The sequence below is a fragment of the Epinephelus lanceolatus genome, chromosome 12 (genome assembly GCF_041903045.1).
Source record: "Epinephelus lanceolatus isolate andai-2023 chromosome 12, ASM4190304v1, whole genome shotgun sequence".
NCBI classification, from domain to species: Eukaryota; Metazoa; Chordata; class Actinopteri; order Perciformes; family Serranidae; genus Epinephelus; species Epinephelus lanceolatus.
Window position 1 is genome coordinate 30,062,501 of NC_135745.1, and position 19,585 is coordinate 30,082,085.

General features: G+C 41.1%; 1 protein-coding gene across 1 annotated transcript in view; it reads left to right on the top strand.

Moving 5' to 3' along the window:
* LOC117272232 (integrin alpha-6-like) overlaps positions 1-18,742 on the top strand; it is a 20,587-nt gene extending 1,845 nt beyond the window's left edge. Inside the window, exons 2-26 of the mRNA XM_033651042.2 lie at positions 5,998-6,125; positions 6,234-6,313; positions 7,627-7,888; positions 8,089-8,220; positions 8,310-8,523; positions 8,621-8,814; positions 9,774-9,877; positions 10,239-10,366; positions 10,449-10,538; positions 10,642-10,703; positions 11,396-11,553; positions 11,627-11,767; positions 11,872-11,987; positions 12,106-12,262; positions 12,356-12,439; positions 12,532-12,611; positions 13,569-13,643; positions 13,735-13,837; positions 14,887-15,057; positions 15,240-15,341; positions 15,452-15,562; positions 16,056-16,154; positions 16,293-16,421; positions 16,567-16,645; positions 18,604-18,742. Coding sequence (XP_033506933.1) covers positions 5,998-6,125; positions 6,234-6,313; positions 7,627-7,888; positions 8,089-8,220; positions 8,310-8,523; positions 8,621-8,814; positions 9,774-9,877; positions 10,239-10,366; positions 10,449-10,538; positions 10,642-10,703; positions 11,396-11,553; positions 11,627-11,767; positions 11,872-11,987; positions 12,106-12,262; positions 12,356-12,439; positions 12,532-12,611; positions 13,569-13,643; positions 13,735-13,837; positions 14,887-15,057; positions 15,240-15,341; positions 15,452-15,562; positions 16,056-16,154; positions 16,293-16,421; positions 16,567-16,632 — 2,986 coding nt within the window. The 3' untranslated portion in view covers positions 16,633-16,645; positions 18,604-18,742. The remainder of the gene's footprint in view (positions 1-5,997; positions 6,126-6,233; positions 6,314-7,626; positions 7,889-8,088; positions 8,221-8,309; positions 8,524-8,620; positions 8,815-9,773; positions 9,878-10,238; positions 10,367-10,448; positions 10,539-10,641; positions 10,704-11,395; positions 11,554-11,626; positions 11,768-11,871; positions 11,988-12,105; positions 12,263-12,355; positions 12,440-12,531; positions 12,612-13,568; positions 13,644-13,734; positions 13,838-14,886; positions 15,058-15,239; positions 15,342-15,451; positions 15,563-16,055; positions 16,155-16,292; positions 16,422-16,566; positions 16,646-18,603) is intronic.
* Positions 18,743-19,585: the final 843 nt, after the last annotated feature.

Below are 19,585 nucleotides of genomic sequence, written 5' to 3' on the forward strand. Positions count from 1 at the left end.
GAAGCCTTTCATGGTTACTTTGGGTGGAACTGATTTTAGCTGCTTTATGTATGGTTGGGTTCTTTATAACCATGCATATTGTTTTATAACCTCAACTTATGTTTTGTATAAAAAAAAATCTTAATTAAATCAAGTAACCATAGCTGCATAATGAATAAAAAGTTTGCACTAAAGTACAATACAGTACTAGTACTACAGAACATGATGCCATTCTTTAGATTATGCCATTTAAAGAATCTTACAATGCCAGCAACAGCATGAGTGCCTTAAATGGGGATCAAAATCTACTCCTGGTAATGATAAGTTTAGACTATTTGTGCTGCTTTTATCACAGAAATAATCAATATGCAGCCCTTTCTATCTTGTAATTAGTCAGTCAGTCATTAGGCTCAGAGTTATTAAACATTCCCTAAGTCTTTAACCTTCTCCACAGAGGTTAAACACCTCTTAAACTTATTTACACACTCCTACTGCTGCTGCACATTCACACACACCCAGTGGCAGTTTGTGTCCTAGTTATAGGTCGTCTTAATGAGAGACACATGGTGATCAGCACAAGACCAAGGTCACTGCAGAGTCCCCCCTGCTTCAGGTTGTGAAGTCTAATACAAAAATGCTGAACTGTGACCTTGAAAGCAACACATACCAGTGTAGATAATGTAGACTGAGGGGTCAGTGGAGACATCAGCTACTGAAATGATTCAGTGATTGAACAAGATAGAAAACTAACTTGCAATTTTTTAAGTTATTTCTAATTAAAATACCAAATATTTGTTTGTTCCAGCTTTTTAAATGTGAAAATTTGTTCCTTGTCGTCTGTGATAATGAACTGAATAACCTCACAGTTATGCACTGTTGGTCAAACAAGATGACCTATTTGAATATGGTAATTGTGTCTCTTCACGATGGTCTGACATTATATTGACCAAACTATTCACTGATTAATTAAGAGTGTAATTGGCAGATTAATCAATGCTGAAAAAATATTTATTAAAGGGAAACTTTGCCACCTTTCATGTGGCTGTTCGATCATTGTTGATGGTATATGTAGTCAGTTGAAGAAATAAATTCCTCAGTGTGTGCTATGTTGATTGAGAAAGTTCTTCAGTTTGTGGAGCCGCGCCGCCATTGCCTACACCATCCATGACGCATTACGATTGAGCATCTGGAGGGTCCTTGGGGGCCATATCTTTTTGCATGGCTAAAGTAGTCGCAGCCTCAGCAGGTCTCTGCTGCATTTCTTCGACCACTCTCTACTCATATTTTGGGGTGCCATTTTTGCTGTTTTGCTGATATATGTGAAGGGAACAGGGAAGTTCTGTTTTTGAGCTGCATCCAGAGAATGCCAACTGGCTACTTGGAGGCCTGGAATTGCCAGTAGGGGGCGCCCACTAGCTCTCCTGGTAGAGACTGTGTCATTGCTGCAGTGGCTGTGGGATCAATTCTAACCCTTTGCTGCATGTCATCCCTCCACTTTCACACTGTATCTGTGCTATCAAATAAAGACAAAAAGCCCCCAAAAATATGTTTTTAAAAAAAGAAATTGCCGGTAGCTCCTCCTCCAACTACACTGCGTCAAATGACGGTGCTGGATGGAGGCAGAACAAGAGATTTTGCAGCTGGAAACTCAACTTTCTCAGTCAATATAACACACGCAAAGGAATTTATTGCTTCAGTCGACTCCATTTACCACCAACACTGATTGAAAACCACATAAAATGTCGCAAAGTTTACCTTTAACATTATATTCAAACCCTTAAAGCTCGAGTGTGTTGGATTAAGATGCAACTACTGGCACAAATGTTATATAATGTTCATAACTATGTTTTCCATTAGTTTTAAATCACCTGAATATAAGAATCTTTGTGTTTTCATTAACTTACAATGACCTGTGTATATCTAAATACACAGAGTCTGCCATGTTGTTCTACAGTAGCCCAGAATGGACAAACCAAACAGTGGCTCTACACAGGGCCATTTTTTTGTTGTCATGTAGGCCATTGTAGTTCTGCTACACACTTGGCACATGGAAGAAGTTTCAAATCTGCAACCTCACTGCTAGATGCCACTAAAGCCTAAACACTGGACCTTTAAATTTTAGGCGTGTAATTTTAGGCAGGATTTGAATGTGTGTGTGCATGTTGGAGCAGGAGGCCATGCTTGTTTTGCAAGTGACGGTGTTCCTACTGCTAGAGGTGGAATGTTCTCTCAGTTTGTGTGGACAGTGTATTTGTGTGTCTCTACATGCATTCACGTTCTGCCTGTGGATGAGTGTGTGCATGTGTGTGTGTGTGTTTTAATGGTGCTGATGCATGCTGTGGCTGAGCACTGAGGCGTTGCCTCGTCAGTCACTTGGAAGAGTGTCAGAGAGCTCAGTGGGCTGCTTGATACATTCCTAACCTGAGGCAAAAAAACTAGACATAGATAGATTAATTCTCTGAGCTGACGGTGATTTGAATTATGGTATTTTGCAACAACATGTGTGCTGAAGTAATTGTTGGTATGAGTGTGCTTGTGTCCCCCCATATGGGGTCTTCGCATTGCTGGGTGCGAACAGTGAGTCACAATCCTTTGCCAGCCCTGGATGCCAACTTTTAATTCCAGTCTTATATATCCCAGTATCTTTCATGCCCTACGAGGATGAGTGTTACATGTACCTGCAGGAGAGGGCAGGAGCTGTTGGGATTGTGTATATGTGTGTGTGCATGTCCCAATGTGTGTGTGCTGCATTCCATGGTTGGTCATAATTACCAGTTGGAGCTGTCTGTATAATAAAATCAAGAGGGAAAGCACAAAACACATGAGTGGGGAGAGGAGGGAGGAGTGAGAGGTTGGGGAAGTTTAAGTGTGTGGATCCAATGTGAGTAAATGCATTGTGTATGTGTTTTTGAGACATGAACTAGCTCTGGAGAAATTCAGATGCAGCAAGAAGAGTAAAGGCTACAGGGACACGCTGTGAGAAAGAGGAAAGGAAGTCATGCTGTGTCTAGATTCCATAAATAGAGATGAGAAGACTGTAGTAGTTCAGTCAACTTTGTGCGTGATTGTATACGGTCTGTGTGCAAGTATGAGGCACAGATTAAGTCCTCCCCCCCCCACCCTTCTCCTCAGGTTAGTTGAGGATATCCAACATCAAAGAGAAAGAAGAGAAAAGATTTGAGGAAAAGAAAGAGGTGATGGCTGAAAGAATGCTGAGAGGAACGTAAATCAGTTTTACATCTGGGCACCAAATATCAGCCGTTACTCAGACTCAACGGGCTCGATCCTGGCAGGCGGATGGAAAGAGAAGTTGGGTAACACATGACAAGATCCTCTGGATCTGCATCCCATTTGGAGGCCTTACTGATCGGGTGCCGCTGGCTGTTGCTAAGCAACAACAACACACCTCTCTCAGCAGGATGTCTCTCTAATGGTCACTCTGCCTGTGTGTCTGAGTGCCACCACCAGTATGTGTATGTCTGTTTGGCGAGTCATTGCACACCAAACACACACACACACACACACACACACACACACACACACTCTTTCTGTTTGTCTTTGTCCTTCCTGTAGACTAAGCCTGTGTGTTAGGGCTTCCTCTGCTTGTGGTGAATGATTAGATAAACAGCTGGGTCGCTGTCAGTGAGGCAGCAGGTCAGCCTTATTACAGTGCCACTCCCTGACACATGATGTCAGCACTTCACTCTTCAATGGCAAACAATAATAGTAATGTGTAGCAATGAAGATATGTATCTACTAAGAATACACTACACGCTTTTTTGTTGAATCATGTGTAAGTGACTACTCTAACATTCTGCTGTATGAATTATTTAAAGGATAACTCAGAATTCACGTGTTATTCCCATGATCTAAGAACGTCCAAAAATATTAGTAAACATGAACAACCCTCTTCCAAATCCAAAAACTGGAGTGCTAGAGCTCAGATTTTCAAGTATAAAGTCTATCGCTTCTCCACAGACAGTGAAATGGGAAAGATTTTCTAGATGACACTGAAGGCCCACTTAAACACATTCATATCACTGTAGGTGTACATCATATTTAGAGTAATTCAGCACCTTTCCTTGGCGTCAGACAGCCTTTTCTGACAGAGAACGGAAGCCGATATCTCAAAGCCACCAGACTCTGTTGACAAAACCAGTAATTTTACTTTACAGAACAGGTTGCTGGTCTACCACTGCCGTGATTGCTCAATGTGTAAGATAAAGCGCAGAAAATATTCCAAATATACTTAAGCATCCACTGATATTGTTTTTCAAAGTGGGTCTTTTCAGATGGCTAAAAATGTTTTGCTGCAGCCCCCGTCCACAGCACTACATCACTTAGCTTTCAAGCTGGTAGATTTGATCAAAGATGTTAGCAAAGCAACACAGTACAAAATAAAATAAGCACGGTGGAAACATCAGACCACCGTTTAACTATGTATCTTTTAATGTTATAGTTAAGGCAGAAAATGAAACTAGAAAAGTGTCCGCAGAAGTTTGCCGATTGCAACAGAAATCAATAGCCGACATCATGGTGACATCAGCTCAACAAGTTACTTAAATGAGTATCACAGTGTGATCGTATAGAAAAAGAAACTACAATCTCCATGAATGCAGCAGAGACCCCAGACCCAGTGACCCCATTTCCCAGAGTCCAGTGTGTCTTGGCAGAGCTCTAACCGTCCATTCTCCTGACTTCCTGTGTCTCAGAGGATAACAGGAGTGGAGATGTGCCCACCTGGGACTCACTGTTAGTCACTCATCTCAGAAGCGATGACTCATTTGAATCAGACTCATCTTTGATAGACAAGCACCTGCCCTAACAAATTTGTTTTTCTCTTTGGTACGGTGGTGCATGTAGAGATGGAGAATTGACTTCTGTATACATTGTCATTCCCTCCTCTAGTTTATAAAAAAAGCAGGATTGGACACTGACTGGGTGGGAAAACAACACAAATTATAGTGCTCTGGTTTCTGAAACAACGCCAAGCCAATCCAGTGGTCCAAATCGGATAAACACTGTGTGAGTTTGTTTCCATTATGATGATTTGTCGCGATGTGTTTTATTTAAAAGAAATGTCTTCATACTCTCTCGATATTTCCTGTAAACCCGTTTAAATCCATCTCATTAACAGCAGCATCACAGCTTTAACAAACCATATTTTTGTTTGTCACATAAATAGATTTATCGTCCTCTGCTAATCCCCGTCACGCCCGCTGAAGTCAATGTTCACGGTGATTTACGGTGTCTGAAAAAGTTTAAATCTTCTCCCATGTGCAGTTAGCGTTGACTAACGAGTGACTCTTCACTCTGACTGTATGTCTCTGTTGGTTCACTCCCAGATGGTGTGCATATCTGAGAATGCTTTGTGCTCAAGCTAAAAATGGCTTTGCTTAATCTCATCTGGTGAAGACAGTGTGCTGGGCAACATTAACTCTGAAGGTCATCGGACAGACAAAGCAAGCAAGAGAGAGCTCCTGGAACATACTGACAGAGAAAGAGATGGGTGTATTGACAGTGTAAACCTCCACAAAGCATCAATTGAAACAGTGACATTCTTGACTTGTTTGATTTACTCTGTAGGAAACTCTGGGAGCTGGATGCCCATCGTCAAGACTCGGGTGTGGCATTTGCCCTTGTCCGTCATCCACAATGGCAGCCTCTGTGTGTGTGTGTGTGTGTGTGTGTGTGTGTGTGGAGAGAGATAGAAAGCCTGGTTCAATCAACCACAGCAGGCATTTGAAAGGGGGCTTTGACTCAGTTAGACCGTGAGGACATGGAACATCAGTTTGGTGGCGGATGTGTGTGTTTGTGTGTGTGAATACGGCTGCTGTGTGGCACAGTGGACTGGAATGTGTGATAAAATTATACGCAAGAGGAAGAAATGGCAGAATGATTCTAATTCTGAGTCCTAGATGAAAATGGATGTGACAATGTGCATTTGAGTGAGCTGCATATGGTTTAACAGATTCATTTGTGTGTGTATGTGTGTGTGTGTGTGTGTGTGTTTTGCAGGCTGCTGGTTGGTGCCCCGATGGCGAAACGCTTGAGCCGTCAAATATCTGAAAGGCCAGGAGGACTGTACGACTGTGACATCACCTCACCCTCTCCTACTTGCAACAGAGTTGATTTTGATAACAGTGGTGAGATATCTGCTAACACTTGTGCATTTCATTTGTGCACACTTTCCCCCTCGATATTTAAGTCTCAGTATCCTTTTTATGTCTCTTTCTGTCCCTGTCTCTGTGTAGAGAATCCAAAAATAGAAAGCAAACATAACCAGTGGATGGGAGTGACAGTCAGCAGTCAGGGGCCAGGAGGAAAGGTTTTGGTAAGACTGTGTGTCTTTGTATCTGACATCAAAATTAAATGAAATGATTACAAACTCAGTTGTAGAGCTGAAACAATAAGGCGATCAATCGATTAGTCAGTCAACATTAAATTAACAACTATTTTGACAATCGATTAATTATTTTAGTCGTTTGTCAAGCAAAAGTGGCAAAAATTAACTGGTTGCAGCTTTTCTAATGTAAGGATTTGCTGTTTTTCTTTGTTTTATATCATTATAAACTGAATATTTTTGGGCACAAAACATTTAAAAGTCGAATTGCACTCTAGGAAATCGTAACAAGTATTTTTCGATGTACAATCATTTTATGCAAAAAATGTGATATTTCCAGATTTCCAAATTTCCTAAATTATAGTAAATTTCATATTTTGGTGTTTTGAAATGTTGCTTGGACAAAACAAGACATCTGATGAAGTCCCTTTAGACTCTCATTCTTAAAAAACATTTTTCTCCCGTAATCAAGATATTGTCATATTCTGTCACATATATATATATTATCAGAGCAATATACAAGAAGCCTGCCATCCTTATGAAGACATCTACATCATATTTACTTTACTTTATTTTATTTATAAGAAAAACGCACCTTAATCAACTGTAAATGTGCCAGTCCAATTTTCAGTTTTTCCTTTTGCAAATTATTTTGAGCCCATTCCAGCAGCATTATTTCTGTGAGGAAGGCAACAAGTATAGTACAGGCCAATCAGAAGCAGAGCATGGCAGGTCTTTGCTGAGTACTGGTAGGGAAAAACATCAGTGAAATTCCTGAGTCTGTGAAAGAGGCAATTAGGCATTCAGATGAAAGGGCACTTCAACATCTCCAAAAAACCTATTGCAAACTTATTGCTAGCGTGCCACTGGTTAAGTTACCATGTACCGATGGTGGCTCTCGTGTCTAAGGTTGCTGACCCCTTATCTAGGATATTGCAGCGTGGAAATAACGTACAGATTTTTGCTAGCAAACATAATCATTAATTGCAGCTGTATTTTATAGACTAAACTCAGTCAGTTAATCAAGAAATGAATTGGCAAAATAATTGATCATTATTGTCAGTTTTAGCCCTTCAGATACCTAAAACATACAAAAACCTGTCTTATCCAAGGGTATTAAACATGCAATGGTATTAAGTGATATGCAGTGATGCTCTGTATCAAGCAGACAAATGGTGTTGGAAGTTATTAAGGTGAAATTTACCCAGAATTAATTTAGCATTTAAACTCTCAACGGCCATTTCAGCACAAGCCTTTTCCTATTAATCAGGAAACTTGACTGTGTGTTTCTGTTTCCCTGGCAGACCTGTGCCCATCGCTACCAGCGTCGGGCCAATGTGAATACAGCTATTGAGTCCCGTGATATTATTGGCCGCTGCACCGTGCTGAGTCAGTCCTTGACCATAGATCCCTACTCGGGTGAAGAGGGAGATAGCTGGCATTTCTGCGACCAGAGGCCCAGAGGTCACGAGATGTTTGGCTCCTGCCAGCAGGGCATCTCGGCCACATTTGACAAGAACTACCACTACCTCATCTTTGGGGCTCCTGGAGCATACAACTGGAAAGGTAGTCTAATGTGTGTGTGGGTCTGTGATAGCTTGCAGCTTGCAGTGAGTAAATAAGCCATGAAAATGATTTACGTCATTATCAATCCACTCTATGTGATTTATGATGTTCGCTCTTCTTCACAAAGGAATTTGCCAGTGATGCTTCTCCTCTCCTCTCCTCTCCTCTCCTCTCCTCTCCTCTCCTCTCCTCTCCTCCAGGTATTGTACGCTTGGAACAAAAGAATGAATCCTTCCTGGAGCAGGGCATCTTTGACGACGGTCCTTTTGAGGTGGGAGATGAGACTGAAAAGAATCCTGATTTGGTCCCGGCTCCTCCCAACAGCTACCTTGGTAACATGCCGCTTGCCGTCTTCATCTGCTTCAGTTGCTCCATCGTCACACTTTCATGCATGTTACATTCCTTTGTCTCTGCTTCCCAGGTTTCTCTCTGGACTCAGGGAATAGTCTGACCAAGAAGGGCCAGCTGACAGTGGTGGCGGGAGCTCCCAGAGCGAACCATAGCGGAGCAGTGGTTCTGCTGAAGACAGCCGGCGAAACAAGTCGCAGATTGGTAGATGAGTACACCCTGGAGGGGGAAGGGCTGTCCTCGTCTTTTGGCTACGATCTGACTGTGCTGGATCTCAATGCGGATGGGTGAGCGAGGCGGGTTGAAGGACACAACCTGTAACTTCTGCTTTGAAAACTGTCATTGCTTTTACTCTATACTCACGAACAAGCTTTTTTTTGTTAGTTGGCAGGACATTGTGGTGGGAGCACCTCAGTACTTTGAGAAGGAGGGGGAAATCGGAGGAGCCGTCTACGTGTTTCTCAACAAAGCTGGAAAGTGGAACACAGTCAAGCCCACCAAGCTATATGGGCCCAAGGATTCTATGTTCGGCCTGGCTGTGCAAAACCTGGGAGACATCAATCAGGATGGTTTCGATGGTGAGGCTGCAATGTTTTTGTGTGTTCATATGTGTACTACTGTCAGACGGTCATGCTCTATGCCCCTCTTTGAATGAAATATACTTACGTCACTTCTCAAATAGTGGACATTTGTTGAGGCTTCCCGGCCTTTATCTGAAGCAGGCTTAAATCAGAGAGAGGCCATTGTTCCTAATTCACTTTATTTGGTTGTATTTGGTGTGTTAAATATTTGTTACTGCATAACTCTTTTCATACAAACATAACACTCCCTGCATCTGTTTCAAATTAAAAGCCCTAACAAGGCTTTTATTGTGAAATATTCACAGGTTTCCCCTACAGTACTTTAAATGTAGCTACTGCCATCTTGCAGCACTTACTACGTTAATACAAAATCCACTTTGGATGGCATATTAACAGACATTCTACAACAGTGACATAAACAGGACAGTAACACCTTAGATGGCTAATACAGAACAACAAAGTGTTAAAAATAAAATTATTTTATTGTTGAATTTGTTAAATTGATGGTCCAGTGTGTAGGATTCATTTAGATTTTAGTTTATAATCACCTGAAACTAAGAAATATTGTGTTTTTATCACCTTAGAATGAGCTGTTTATATCTACATACGGAGCGGGTCCTCTTCCATAGAGTCCACCATGTTGTTTCTACAGTAGCCCAGAATGGACAAACCAAAAACTGGCTCTGTATAAGGCCAATTGCGTTTTTGCGTCAGCCAGTTCTCTTACACGCTTTTCACACAGGAAAAGTTTCAGTTGGCTGCAGTCTGCAACCTCACAGCTAGATGCCACTAATCCTGCACACTAGACCTTTAGGAAATATGCATTATTTTTAGTCAGCATGCACGAGTTTACCCACCCTTGTTTTCCCGCCTTAAAATCTGGCCTTTATTTGAGAAAATACAGTGTGTACCTATGTAATCTCACTGTAACTCACTGTTGTTATCCTTGCTGTCAGATTTTGCAGTGGGAGCTCCTTATGACAAAGATGGTGCAGGGGCTGTTTACATCTACCACGGTGCAAAAACAGCCACAGGTCTCAAGTCTGAAAAAGCTGCACAGGTGTGTAAAAACTGGTGGAATAACTTAGCTTTTGTTGCATTTTCAAAACATACATTTGTGGAAAATACATATATTTTGTCCAGATGTGTAATGTTTGCATCTAAGAAACTAAAATCCAAATAAATAAATTCTTTTAATAATGAAAATGATGCTTAAAGTGGAAAGATGAAAATAATCACACCATTGGTGTTTAGATTAGTAGAGAAGCAAGCCAAACAATCATAATAAAAGTTCCATTTTCCAAAATGGTTCATTGAAGTTATGTTAGGTATGATAGTTGGTTTTAGATCAGATACATTTGGATGAATACAAATTGTACAGTAAGTTGCTGTACTCAAAACGTGTGTTTGTCTTTCTTCAGATTCTGCAAGGCAAAGGTTTAGGAGTGGAGCAGTTTGGCTACTCTTTGGCAGGCAACATGGACCTGGATAGGAACACCTACCCTGACCTGGCTGTTGGATCCCTCTCTGATGCTGTCTTTGTCTTCAGGTGAGTGAACTGGCTCACATTTCTTACAGTACATGTCTTATTACAGATATTGGGTTGCTCACTTTACTTCGATCCTCCACAGAGCCCGTCCAGTTATTAACATTCAGAAGGAAATCAAGTTCACACCGAATGAAATTGACCTCAGCAACAAGAACTGTGGCGACAACTTCTGGTATGTGTGTCTTTTTTCAGCAGGAAAAACTGTTAAACATTAAACTACTAAACATTATAACAGTACTGTATCTGACTGTGGATAAACTGCATTGTGTCCCCAGCTTGACAGTTGAGGCATGCTTAACCTACACTGCCCGCCCCAAGAGCTACGCTCCCAAACTGAGTAAGCTGAGACATATTTAACTTTATTTAAGCTTATAAAAAAATGAATATAATTCTGATATATTTCATTAAACTGTCACTATTTCCTGACAGGAGTATATGAGATAGATGGTTTGTGAGCTGGTGTGTGAGCTGGTTCCCAGCTCGTTGGTTGTGGTCCAAAAGTGGGTCAAGTATAGTAAATTCCAGCACAGAGCTTTTATTTTGAAGTGCCGTTTTCTGCTGTAGAGAGGGTGACTAACAGACAGCTACTTGACAGCAAACTAGCTCAACAACATGGCCAGACGCAAGTATGATGTTAAATGTATTAAACTGTGGGGCCTCGAACTAATGACTAAGGAGCAATCTGGACCCCATGGCTGGACCAGTTGGGAACCACTGAGCTAGAGCAAACATTCACACAATTGCCAGCTGCATTAGAGACTCCTCGGCTCATTTGGTTGTTTTTGTTCAGGCATGGTTAATTCTTGCAAATGTCACTAGAGGCACTTCGAAGGGGCAGAGGACCATGATAATTTCACAGACTATCTGTTTCAAGTACTATCAGGATATAGTGACAGTTTCAGCAAATATAACAAAAGTATTTTTGTAAAATTTACCAACTGTAGCTTTAAAGCAACACATCATCTTTGTAGGGTTTCTGCTTCTTTTTATCATATTAAATAATTACAATAATGTCTCTGTCCCATCTAGCGGTGGAGTACTCCCTCGAGGCGGATGCTGATTACGGGCAGAGAGGTGTTAGTACCAGGGCGACCTTCTCCGATTCTTCTGGTCCTACCTCCAGAGGGACCGTCACTATAAGCAGCAAAGGAAAGAAACAGTGCATTACTCGTGAGCTCATGATAAAGGTACTGACTCTTTCTGGAAATTTGTTTTTCAAAGTATATCACGGGTGGTGCGTAATGTTGCATGATTTTGCAGACAGATATTCGAGACAAGCTGCACGGGATCCCCATCGATGTGTCTGTGAACATCCAGGATGCCAAGCGTAAACGCAGACAGAGCTCATCTGAACTGCAACCTGTCCTGGATGCCAATGAGTCACCGAAATTTCGCTCAGAGGTACACATGCATGAGAGATGCATTGTACAGACATGCATAGATTTAATGTTCCCACTGTGTCATCTTTTTTGTGTGCGTGTGTTTGTGTGTCAATGTGGTTGTAGGTGAATTTCCTGAAGGAAGGTTGCGGCAGCGACAAAGTTTGCCAGAGCAATCTGCAGGTGAAATATCGCTATGGCTACAGGACAACTGATGAAGACACGTTCACTCCATTAGAGCTGTGAGAAAATACACACACACACACACACACACACACACACACCCCTACACCTTTTTTCACAAGAATATCATGTTTATGTGGGTTACCTCCATTGCTCATAACTTCTGTCTGTCTAAAGGGAGGGTGACGTGCCAGTGATCTCGCTCAGCAACCAGAAAGACATCGCCTTGGAGATCAAAGTGTCCAATCTAAATGCAGATGATGCACATGAAGCCTCTTTGACCGCCTCCTTCCCACAGTCTGTTACCTACGCCGCTTACCGCGTTCCAGCTAATGTGGGTCTCTCTTTCTCAGTCACCCCTTTACTTTCACATATACACACACACCACACACACCTGGTTCTGATTTTAACTTGTTATTGATTTCAGGAGGGGCCTGTAAACTGTAAAGCCAATAACAACGGTTCTATGGCTAACTGTGACCTTGGAAACCCGTTCAGAGCTAACTCAGAGGTGAGAGGAAATCCCCTTTGGACAATGTTTACCTCCTCTGCACAGATGTTACTGTTAATACTTACATAATGTCTCTGTGTTTGTGCATATAGACGACCTTCTATATTATTGTGAGTATATCAGGCATCTCTGGCGACACCAATGAGTTGGAGATTGATCTTCAGCTAGAAACGTAAGTATATCTAGGCTTGCAGTAGTGTCAAGAAGAACATCATATGAATAAATAATACTACAGATACAGCAGATACACCCCCTGGACTGTAATGCAGTCATGCGTTAAAATTTTGCATTAAAGGGACAGTTCATCCCAAAGTCAAAAATAAAGATTTTTTTTTACTTGTATTGCTCCTTATCAATCTAGATTGTTTTGTTATAAGTTGCTGAATGTTGGAGATATTGGCTGTAGAGATGTCTGCCTTCTCTCCAATATAATGGAACCACATGGCACTCCGCTTGTGATGCTCAAAGTGCCAAAACATTACAGTTGAAAAACTCTACATGAATTACCTTTTCTAGAAATCATGGCCTGATTACTTAAGATAATCCACAGACCTTGTTGTGAGCAGTTTCATGTAGGAACTATCTCCTCCTCCGAACTACACCTGCCAACCATATCACTGCGCAGAAGGAAGTGTGCATCTACTGCTAGCTCACCTAGCACCACTGAGCTAGCTAATGTTACAGCTCAGCTGAGGAGGATGCCATTAATGTTTACATCTCACGCTGTCACAAACACAAGCCTCTCATCCATGAGTAGATGCACACTTTCTTCTGAGCAGTGACACTGTTGATAGGTGTAGTTCGCTAGAAAGAAAATAGTTCCTACATGAACCTGCTCACAACAAGGTCTGTTGATTATCTTGAGTAACTGGCTCTTGGTCTCTGGAAAAAGTCATTGTTGTTGAGTTTTTCAAATGTACTGTTTTGCCGAGTACCATCTAATCCAATTATATTTGAGAGAGGGCCCGATATCTCCAACACCCAGTAACTCACACCAAAACAATCTGGCTTAAAAATAGCACAATAGGTAAGAGGTAAAATATGTATTTTTGATTTTGGTGTGAGCTGTCCTTTTAACATGTGTTGTACATTATCTAACTCGCCCTGTGTGTGGATTCTGATTCGACAGGACGAGCGTTCAGAAAATACCTCCTGTTAAAGCAAAGGCAAAGGTGGCCGTCATGTTGCAGCTGTCTATATCAGGGTAAGAAACGCACACACAGAGAAGCTCGTGCCCCAAAACACTCAAGTATGCACAGATTCATGCTTCGAACTGTGCTCCTCTGTCTTTCCAGAAACGCCCAGCCGTCTCAGGTCTACTTTGGAGGAGAGGTCAAAGGTGAGTCGGCCATGAAGACTGAAAATGACATCGGCAGTCCCATCACACACCAGTTCAGAGTGAGTATATGTGAACTACTAGATATCCTTTTCACAGTGGGTAGGTCTCCGCATGTATCTCTCTATGTCATTGAAATGTTTATAACACCGACATTCATGTACACGTCATACATGCCGACCTTGAGACCTGAAAAATGGGGAGGATTCTGAAACCAAAGGTCTTGGGGTCCTCCCCCAGAAAAATCTGCCTGACAGAAAAAAAGGAAGCAGCAGATTTTAAAAAATGCATGTACCTTTCCTTTCAAACTTTACCAAAGAAACAGGAATTCTTCTTTCCAGGAAGCCTGAAATTTGCTTGAGTATTTCTGTAGTCTCTCCTAGACTTTTCTGTCTCTGTCCTCTAGCTCTTTAATGGCAATTTAATTGTATTTAAAATGCCCCTTTATAATGTGTTTACTTTGTCTTTTATCTCTATCTCAACCCAACTAAACTCTTATGTATTTATAAAGCACATTTAAAAACAGCTCACATTGACCAAAGTGCTGTACAAAAGGAATAAAATGCTATAAACACATACATGAGAGGCAACATAACTGTCAGGTACACCGCTCACACATTTAGAGACACAACACACACAGGCACGCGTCAGGGAAAGCCACATCAGCGGGACGCAAACGATAATGAATAGTGAGCCTGGACTTAAAGAGTTGATGGTGAAGGCGGATCTGATCTGATCTGATCTGATCTATGGTTTTGATGTTTTATGTAAAGCACTTTGACATGGCGTTTTGCTGAAATGTGCTTTATAAATAAACTTGCCTTGCCTTGCCTAGTACTCTAAATTTCTCTCTCAGTCTCTCACTAACTGAGGAGGACAAAGTGCGCGCAGCTCTTGTCTGCGTCTTAACAGCAACATTTGGTGTGCCTGTATTGTTGTCTGGGTGTAAACAGTAGACTTTTTGAGTTGTAGGGCTTATACATGCTGTACAGTGCCAGAGACAGGGCACTTAAAAGCTGTAAGATTGGCATGTATCGTACAGGTGCTTTATCTAGATAAATTATACTGTATCATTTGAGGTGACTGACACTGATCCTGTCTTGGTTTACAGATAATCAATCTGGGAAAAAAAATGAAAGGCTCTGACACCGCCACCCTCAACATCGACTGGCCAAAAGTGAGTGATCAGGGGCATTGGCTGCTCTACCTGATGAAGATCAGCGCCACTGGAGTGGAACAGATGGAGTGCACTCCTAAATCAGAGATCAACCCTCTGGACAAGGTCAGTGAGAGCATCACATTCATGTGTGGTGGCCACTCAGCCTGCATGTATGATTTTTCACTCTCTTTATTAAGAGCAGTATGTGGTGAAAGACAAATTTACATTTATATATTTATATTTATTCAGACACATAAATAAGAAAAATGTAATAACTTAAAGTACTTTTTATTCTCTGCTTCAAGCAACCAACTAACACAAGGACAAGAAGAGCAGCAGGAAAACTCCTGGAAAGAGACGAGGGCACACTTTCACGTCTACTTGCCTCGAAGAATTCTATAACTCTGGTAACAACTCCACTCTACCAAGTTCTATTCTTTGGTTTTAAATTACCACATTGAATGTCCAGTAGTAGGGGAATCCAATGGTAACGCTGTGCTTCCTTCTTTGTTGACAGTCCTGTGGCAGTGGGGCAAAATGTGTGAGGATAACATGCCCCCTGCGGGGCATGGACAGTAATGCAGTCATCACTATCAACTCTCGCCTCTGGAACAGCACCTTCTTAGAGGTAACAACACTGACTGCAGGAAAATTCAGTGTTTTTACTCAACTCTTATATGTTGTATAATTTAAAAAAAAATTCAGATTTGAGTTTGCATTTTTCAATATTTTTTTTTTTCATAATTTCTTTAGTAGTCTCAGCCATGTGATGTTAAAGGAAAACAAAAATTGTGCTTAGGGGCTGGAACACTAAAAGTAAATCCACACACATAAGCAATTTAGTAATGTGAATTGGATTATTAATGTTATTAATGAATTTATGTGTTTTATTTATTTTAGATGTTATCATTCCATAATAGAGCAGTATTCAATTTTCACCAGTCCTTATAAAAAACGTAGCCTTTGTTTTCTTAAATGATCATTAGTGTAGTCTTGACACAGTTTTTTTTTTTTATCAAGAGACATGGTTTATTGCAGCAAATTAATAATGTGTAGTTTAGTGTTTTCTTTAATGACCTTAACGTAATCTAAACTTGACCTCCTGTTTTTTCTTCAAACAGTATTATCCAAAGCTGCATCATGTGGAGGTGATAATGGGGGCCTCTCTGCATGTTGATAGCACAGCACAGAACATAGTGCTGCAAAATGCTGAGACACAGGTAATTCAACACAACAGAAAAAGTATTTACAATATAATGATCATGCAGAACGTAAGAGCATGTAAATGTAAAGTATAAAAAGTGTAGTTGACCCTCTGATCCAGAGGTGATGTTCTCCCACTGTATTGTGTTCTCCAGGTGAAACTGACGGTGTTCCCAGAGAGGCGTGCAGCCTCGTATGGAGGAGGAGTGCCCTGGTGGATCATCGTGCTGTCTATCCTGTTTGGGCTGATGCTGTTGGCCCTGTTGGCTTTCCTTCTGTGGAAGGTAGGCCCAAAGGACACACACATAAAGCACACTTACATTTTCAAGAATTTTAAAGACCTAACAGTTTATAAAGCACCATTTACAGAGCAACTGCTGGTATCCATAACTGCAACTATACATGTTCTAATAATTTTCCTCTCCTCAGTGTGGACTCTTTGACAAAAAGAATAAGGAACACCCATCAGAAAAAGAGAGACTGACAAATGCATAAAAAGAGTGAGAGGGTAACATTACCCGGCCTGCCACAAATGAGTGAAACTTTCTCTCTTGCTCCTTTTTTTGGCTATAAAAACACTGCTTCCTGGTAATAAGCAGGCGGTGGGCAATTCTCATACTGTGACATGAATGCTGTCATAAAAGCTGACTGATTATTCCTGCAAAGAGTTAATGCCTAATAGATTTTCACACATGATAATGTGTGGATCATCGTGGTTTACCTGCATGGCAAGGGGAGGTGATGGCTGATGAGCAGTGACTGAGGAACTACACCATGGGGGCTGATCTGCATCTCTTTGATTTTCTCTCTTCCTCTGATTCCACTTTATTTTGTTGCTGTCGCACATGTTGTCACTTGGTCTGAAGGTTTCTTTTGCTATACATTTCAACACAGGGGCAAAATGTTTCCTCTTCTTCCTCATCTTAAAGAGGAGTGCAGATGGCTTGTCTACTCATCTTAAAGAGATAGTTTGGATTTTTTGAAGTAGGATCGCATGAGGTACTCATCCATAGTCAGTGTATTACCTACGGTAAATTAAAGCCGGCACATTACCACTTTGGAGAAGCAGGCAGGAGTACTGCTACGAAAGCTAAGCAATGCACTGCTGCAGCCAAATGTATTTTAGCCACCTATAGAAGTTCCCACCTATGAAATCAATATCAGTTTAAGTGTATGCTATATCTAGAATACTTTAACCGCTGTACCTTGCCGTCAGACAGCCATTTGTGATGGTGAACTAAAGCCATTATCCATTGATAGAAACAGTAATTTTAATTTGCAAAACACAGGAGCTGCTGGTCTACTGCTGCCTCAATACATTAGTTTGTTTCTCCGAATCCGAACTAACCCTTCAAAACCCCAAAAGTCAAACAAACCAAACAATCAATGCATGGATCCACTGACAGAAATTTGACAATGGAGTCTGGTTGGTTTGAAGGGAGCAATAAAACAGCTTTAGCTCCCCAGCTTTAGTTCCCCATGATGAAAGTGGTGAAAATATTCTAAATATCAATCAATCAATTAATCAAACAATCATTTATTTGTCATATGGAATTATACAAGGTAAAACTCCAGTGAAATGTGATCCCATCAGCTCCTTTGACTTGTGCTCTGTAATTTAGTCCTTTTATTTGCGTCTTTTTACATTGCTGGCTGCCGCTTTTGTGGTAATTCATGGGATCTGATTGTGGAGTGATTTAACTGTACATACATCCCAAACCCAAAAAGACAGCCGCATGGTTGCTCTTCCAGCAACACAGGCAAAGCGTATAGCAATTATCCACTGCAGGAACGGGACAGCACCTCACATTCACATACATCTGCTCTCCTTCTCTTACAAGAGTCCTCTGCTTCTCTGAGTTGTGGTGAATCAAAGATATTACAGCTACTGAAATCAAGTTGGAAACTGATGCAGCACAGAGGTCGTCAGATCATTTGACACCACCTGTACAATGGCTAGCAGGATGCTAGTTCAGCTGGTGCCCATTATTCTTCATGTTTCCTCACTGGTTACATTTAATAACCTCAACCTGGCAACCAAGCAGCCAGCTAGCTAGGAGTCAGCAGGAGAGTTTTAAGCCACCATCATCCAAAGCCAATTACAAAAAGCACCACCAACAGAAACAGACTAAATTTAGCACAAATGTAGCAGAGCTGAAAGAGAGGCGTCCGTGCCTAAGTCATAATTATTTTAAAATATAGTGTACACTTAAAGTGAAATGGATTGCTGCCCCCGTCCACGACAGTACATTGCTTACCTTAAGCGGCGATATTTCTGTACCTCATGCAACTCCTTTTCTCAAAATCTGAACTATCTCTTTAATGGATTTGCTGCATCTTGGCTCTCGCTTATCAGAGAGATGACGTTAAATGTCTCGTCAACTCTCTTTGCTTTCTCTGAATGCCTTTAAATAACCGTCCTACCCAAACAAAACACTGATTTTGTTTTCTCTTTCTTCTCTGCAGTGTGGCTTTTTTAAGCGTGCCAAATATGAAGACAAGGTTCCCAGTTACAACGCTGTTCGGATCAAACGCGAGGAGAGAGCAGTCAACCCTGGGAATGGTAACTGGGAAAACCTGGAAAAGAAACCCTGGATGACAACCTGGCATGACAAAGAACATTATTCTTAACAGCCAATGAGATCCGACTCCACACCGATTCCCTGTCGCTTACTGATGAGCTCCCAAATTGACTGATTATTTCCTGCCTTGTGTTTGCACAGCATGGACTGTAAATATCAAGAAACAAAGAAAATCATTTGTTAAAAAAAAGATGAAAAAGGACTAAATTCTAGATCAAAACTGCTTTAGGCTGAATTGATCTCGGATTAAGTCTGTATGAATCACTGGAAGAAGAGTTGTAGTGTGGGAGATGGTCCTGCACAGCTACTGTCTGTCAGAGCTTTGGAACTTGTTTTGTACATTTACTACATTCACAGTGTTGACTGGGGGAGGGAGGGTAGGTATGTTTTTAGATTTTTTGTACATTTTTTGAATGGTTTTGCAGAATTGTTTTGTATTTATTCTTTGTGAGGAGTACTTTGTTACATGCCCTACAGGCCAAAGAGTCATGCAATGCATACATAGGAGACTTTTTTTCAAACTTTCCCTAAGGTGATTTGTTTCTTCCCCCCAATTTAAAAGCCCATGTTTTAGCATTTCTATTGTACATCTGCCTTAACTATTGATCAATCAGCATTTTTCATACTCAAGATGCCTCAGGTTGTTCATTATAGAGGAAGTGCAACTTAAATTACAGTCGTGTAGCTCTTGGTTTTTAGAACTACGACCTCTAAAGCCTCTGCAGAATTCACCTTTTATTCCCTGGCTGTAAAATAAGAAAAAAATGAGAGCAAACAAAGTTTTTGAATAAAATTTTTAAATGTCATACTCATGTGTTTTGTGTTTGATTATTAAAGGCCAAATTAATGAGTTTTAGGCAACAGGA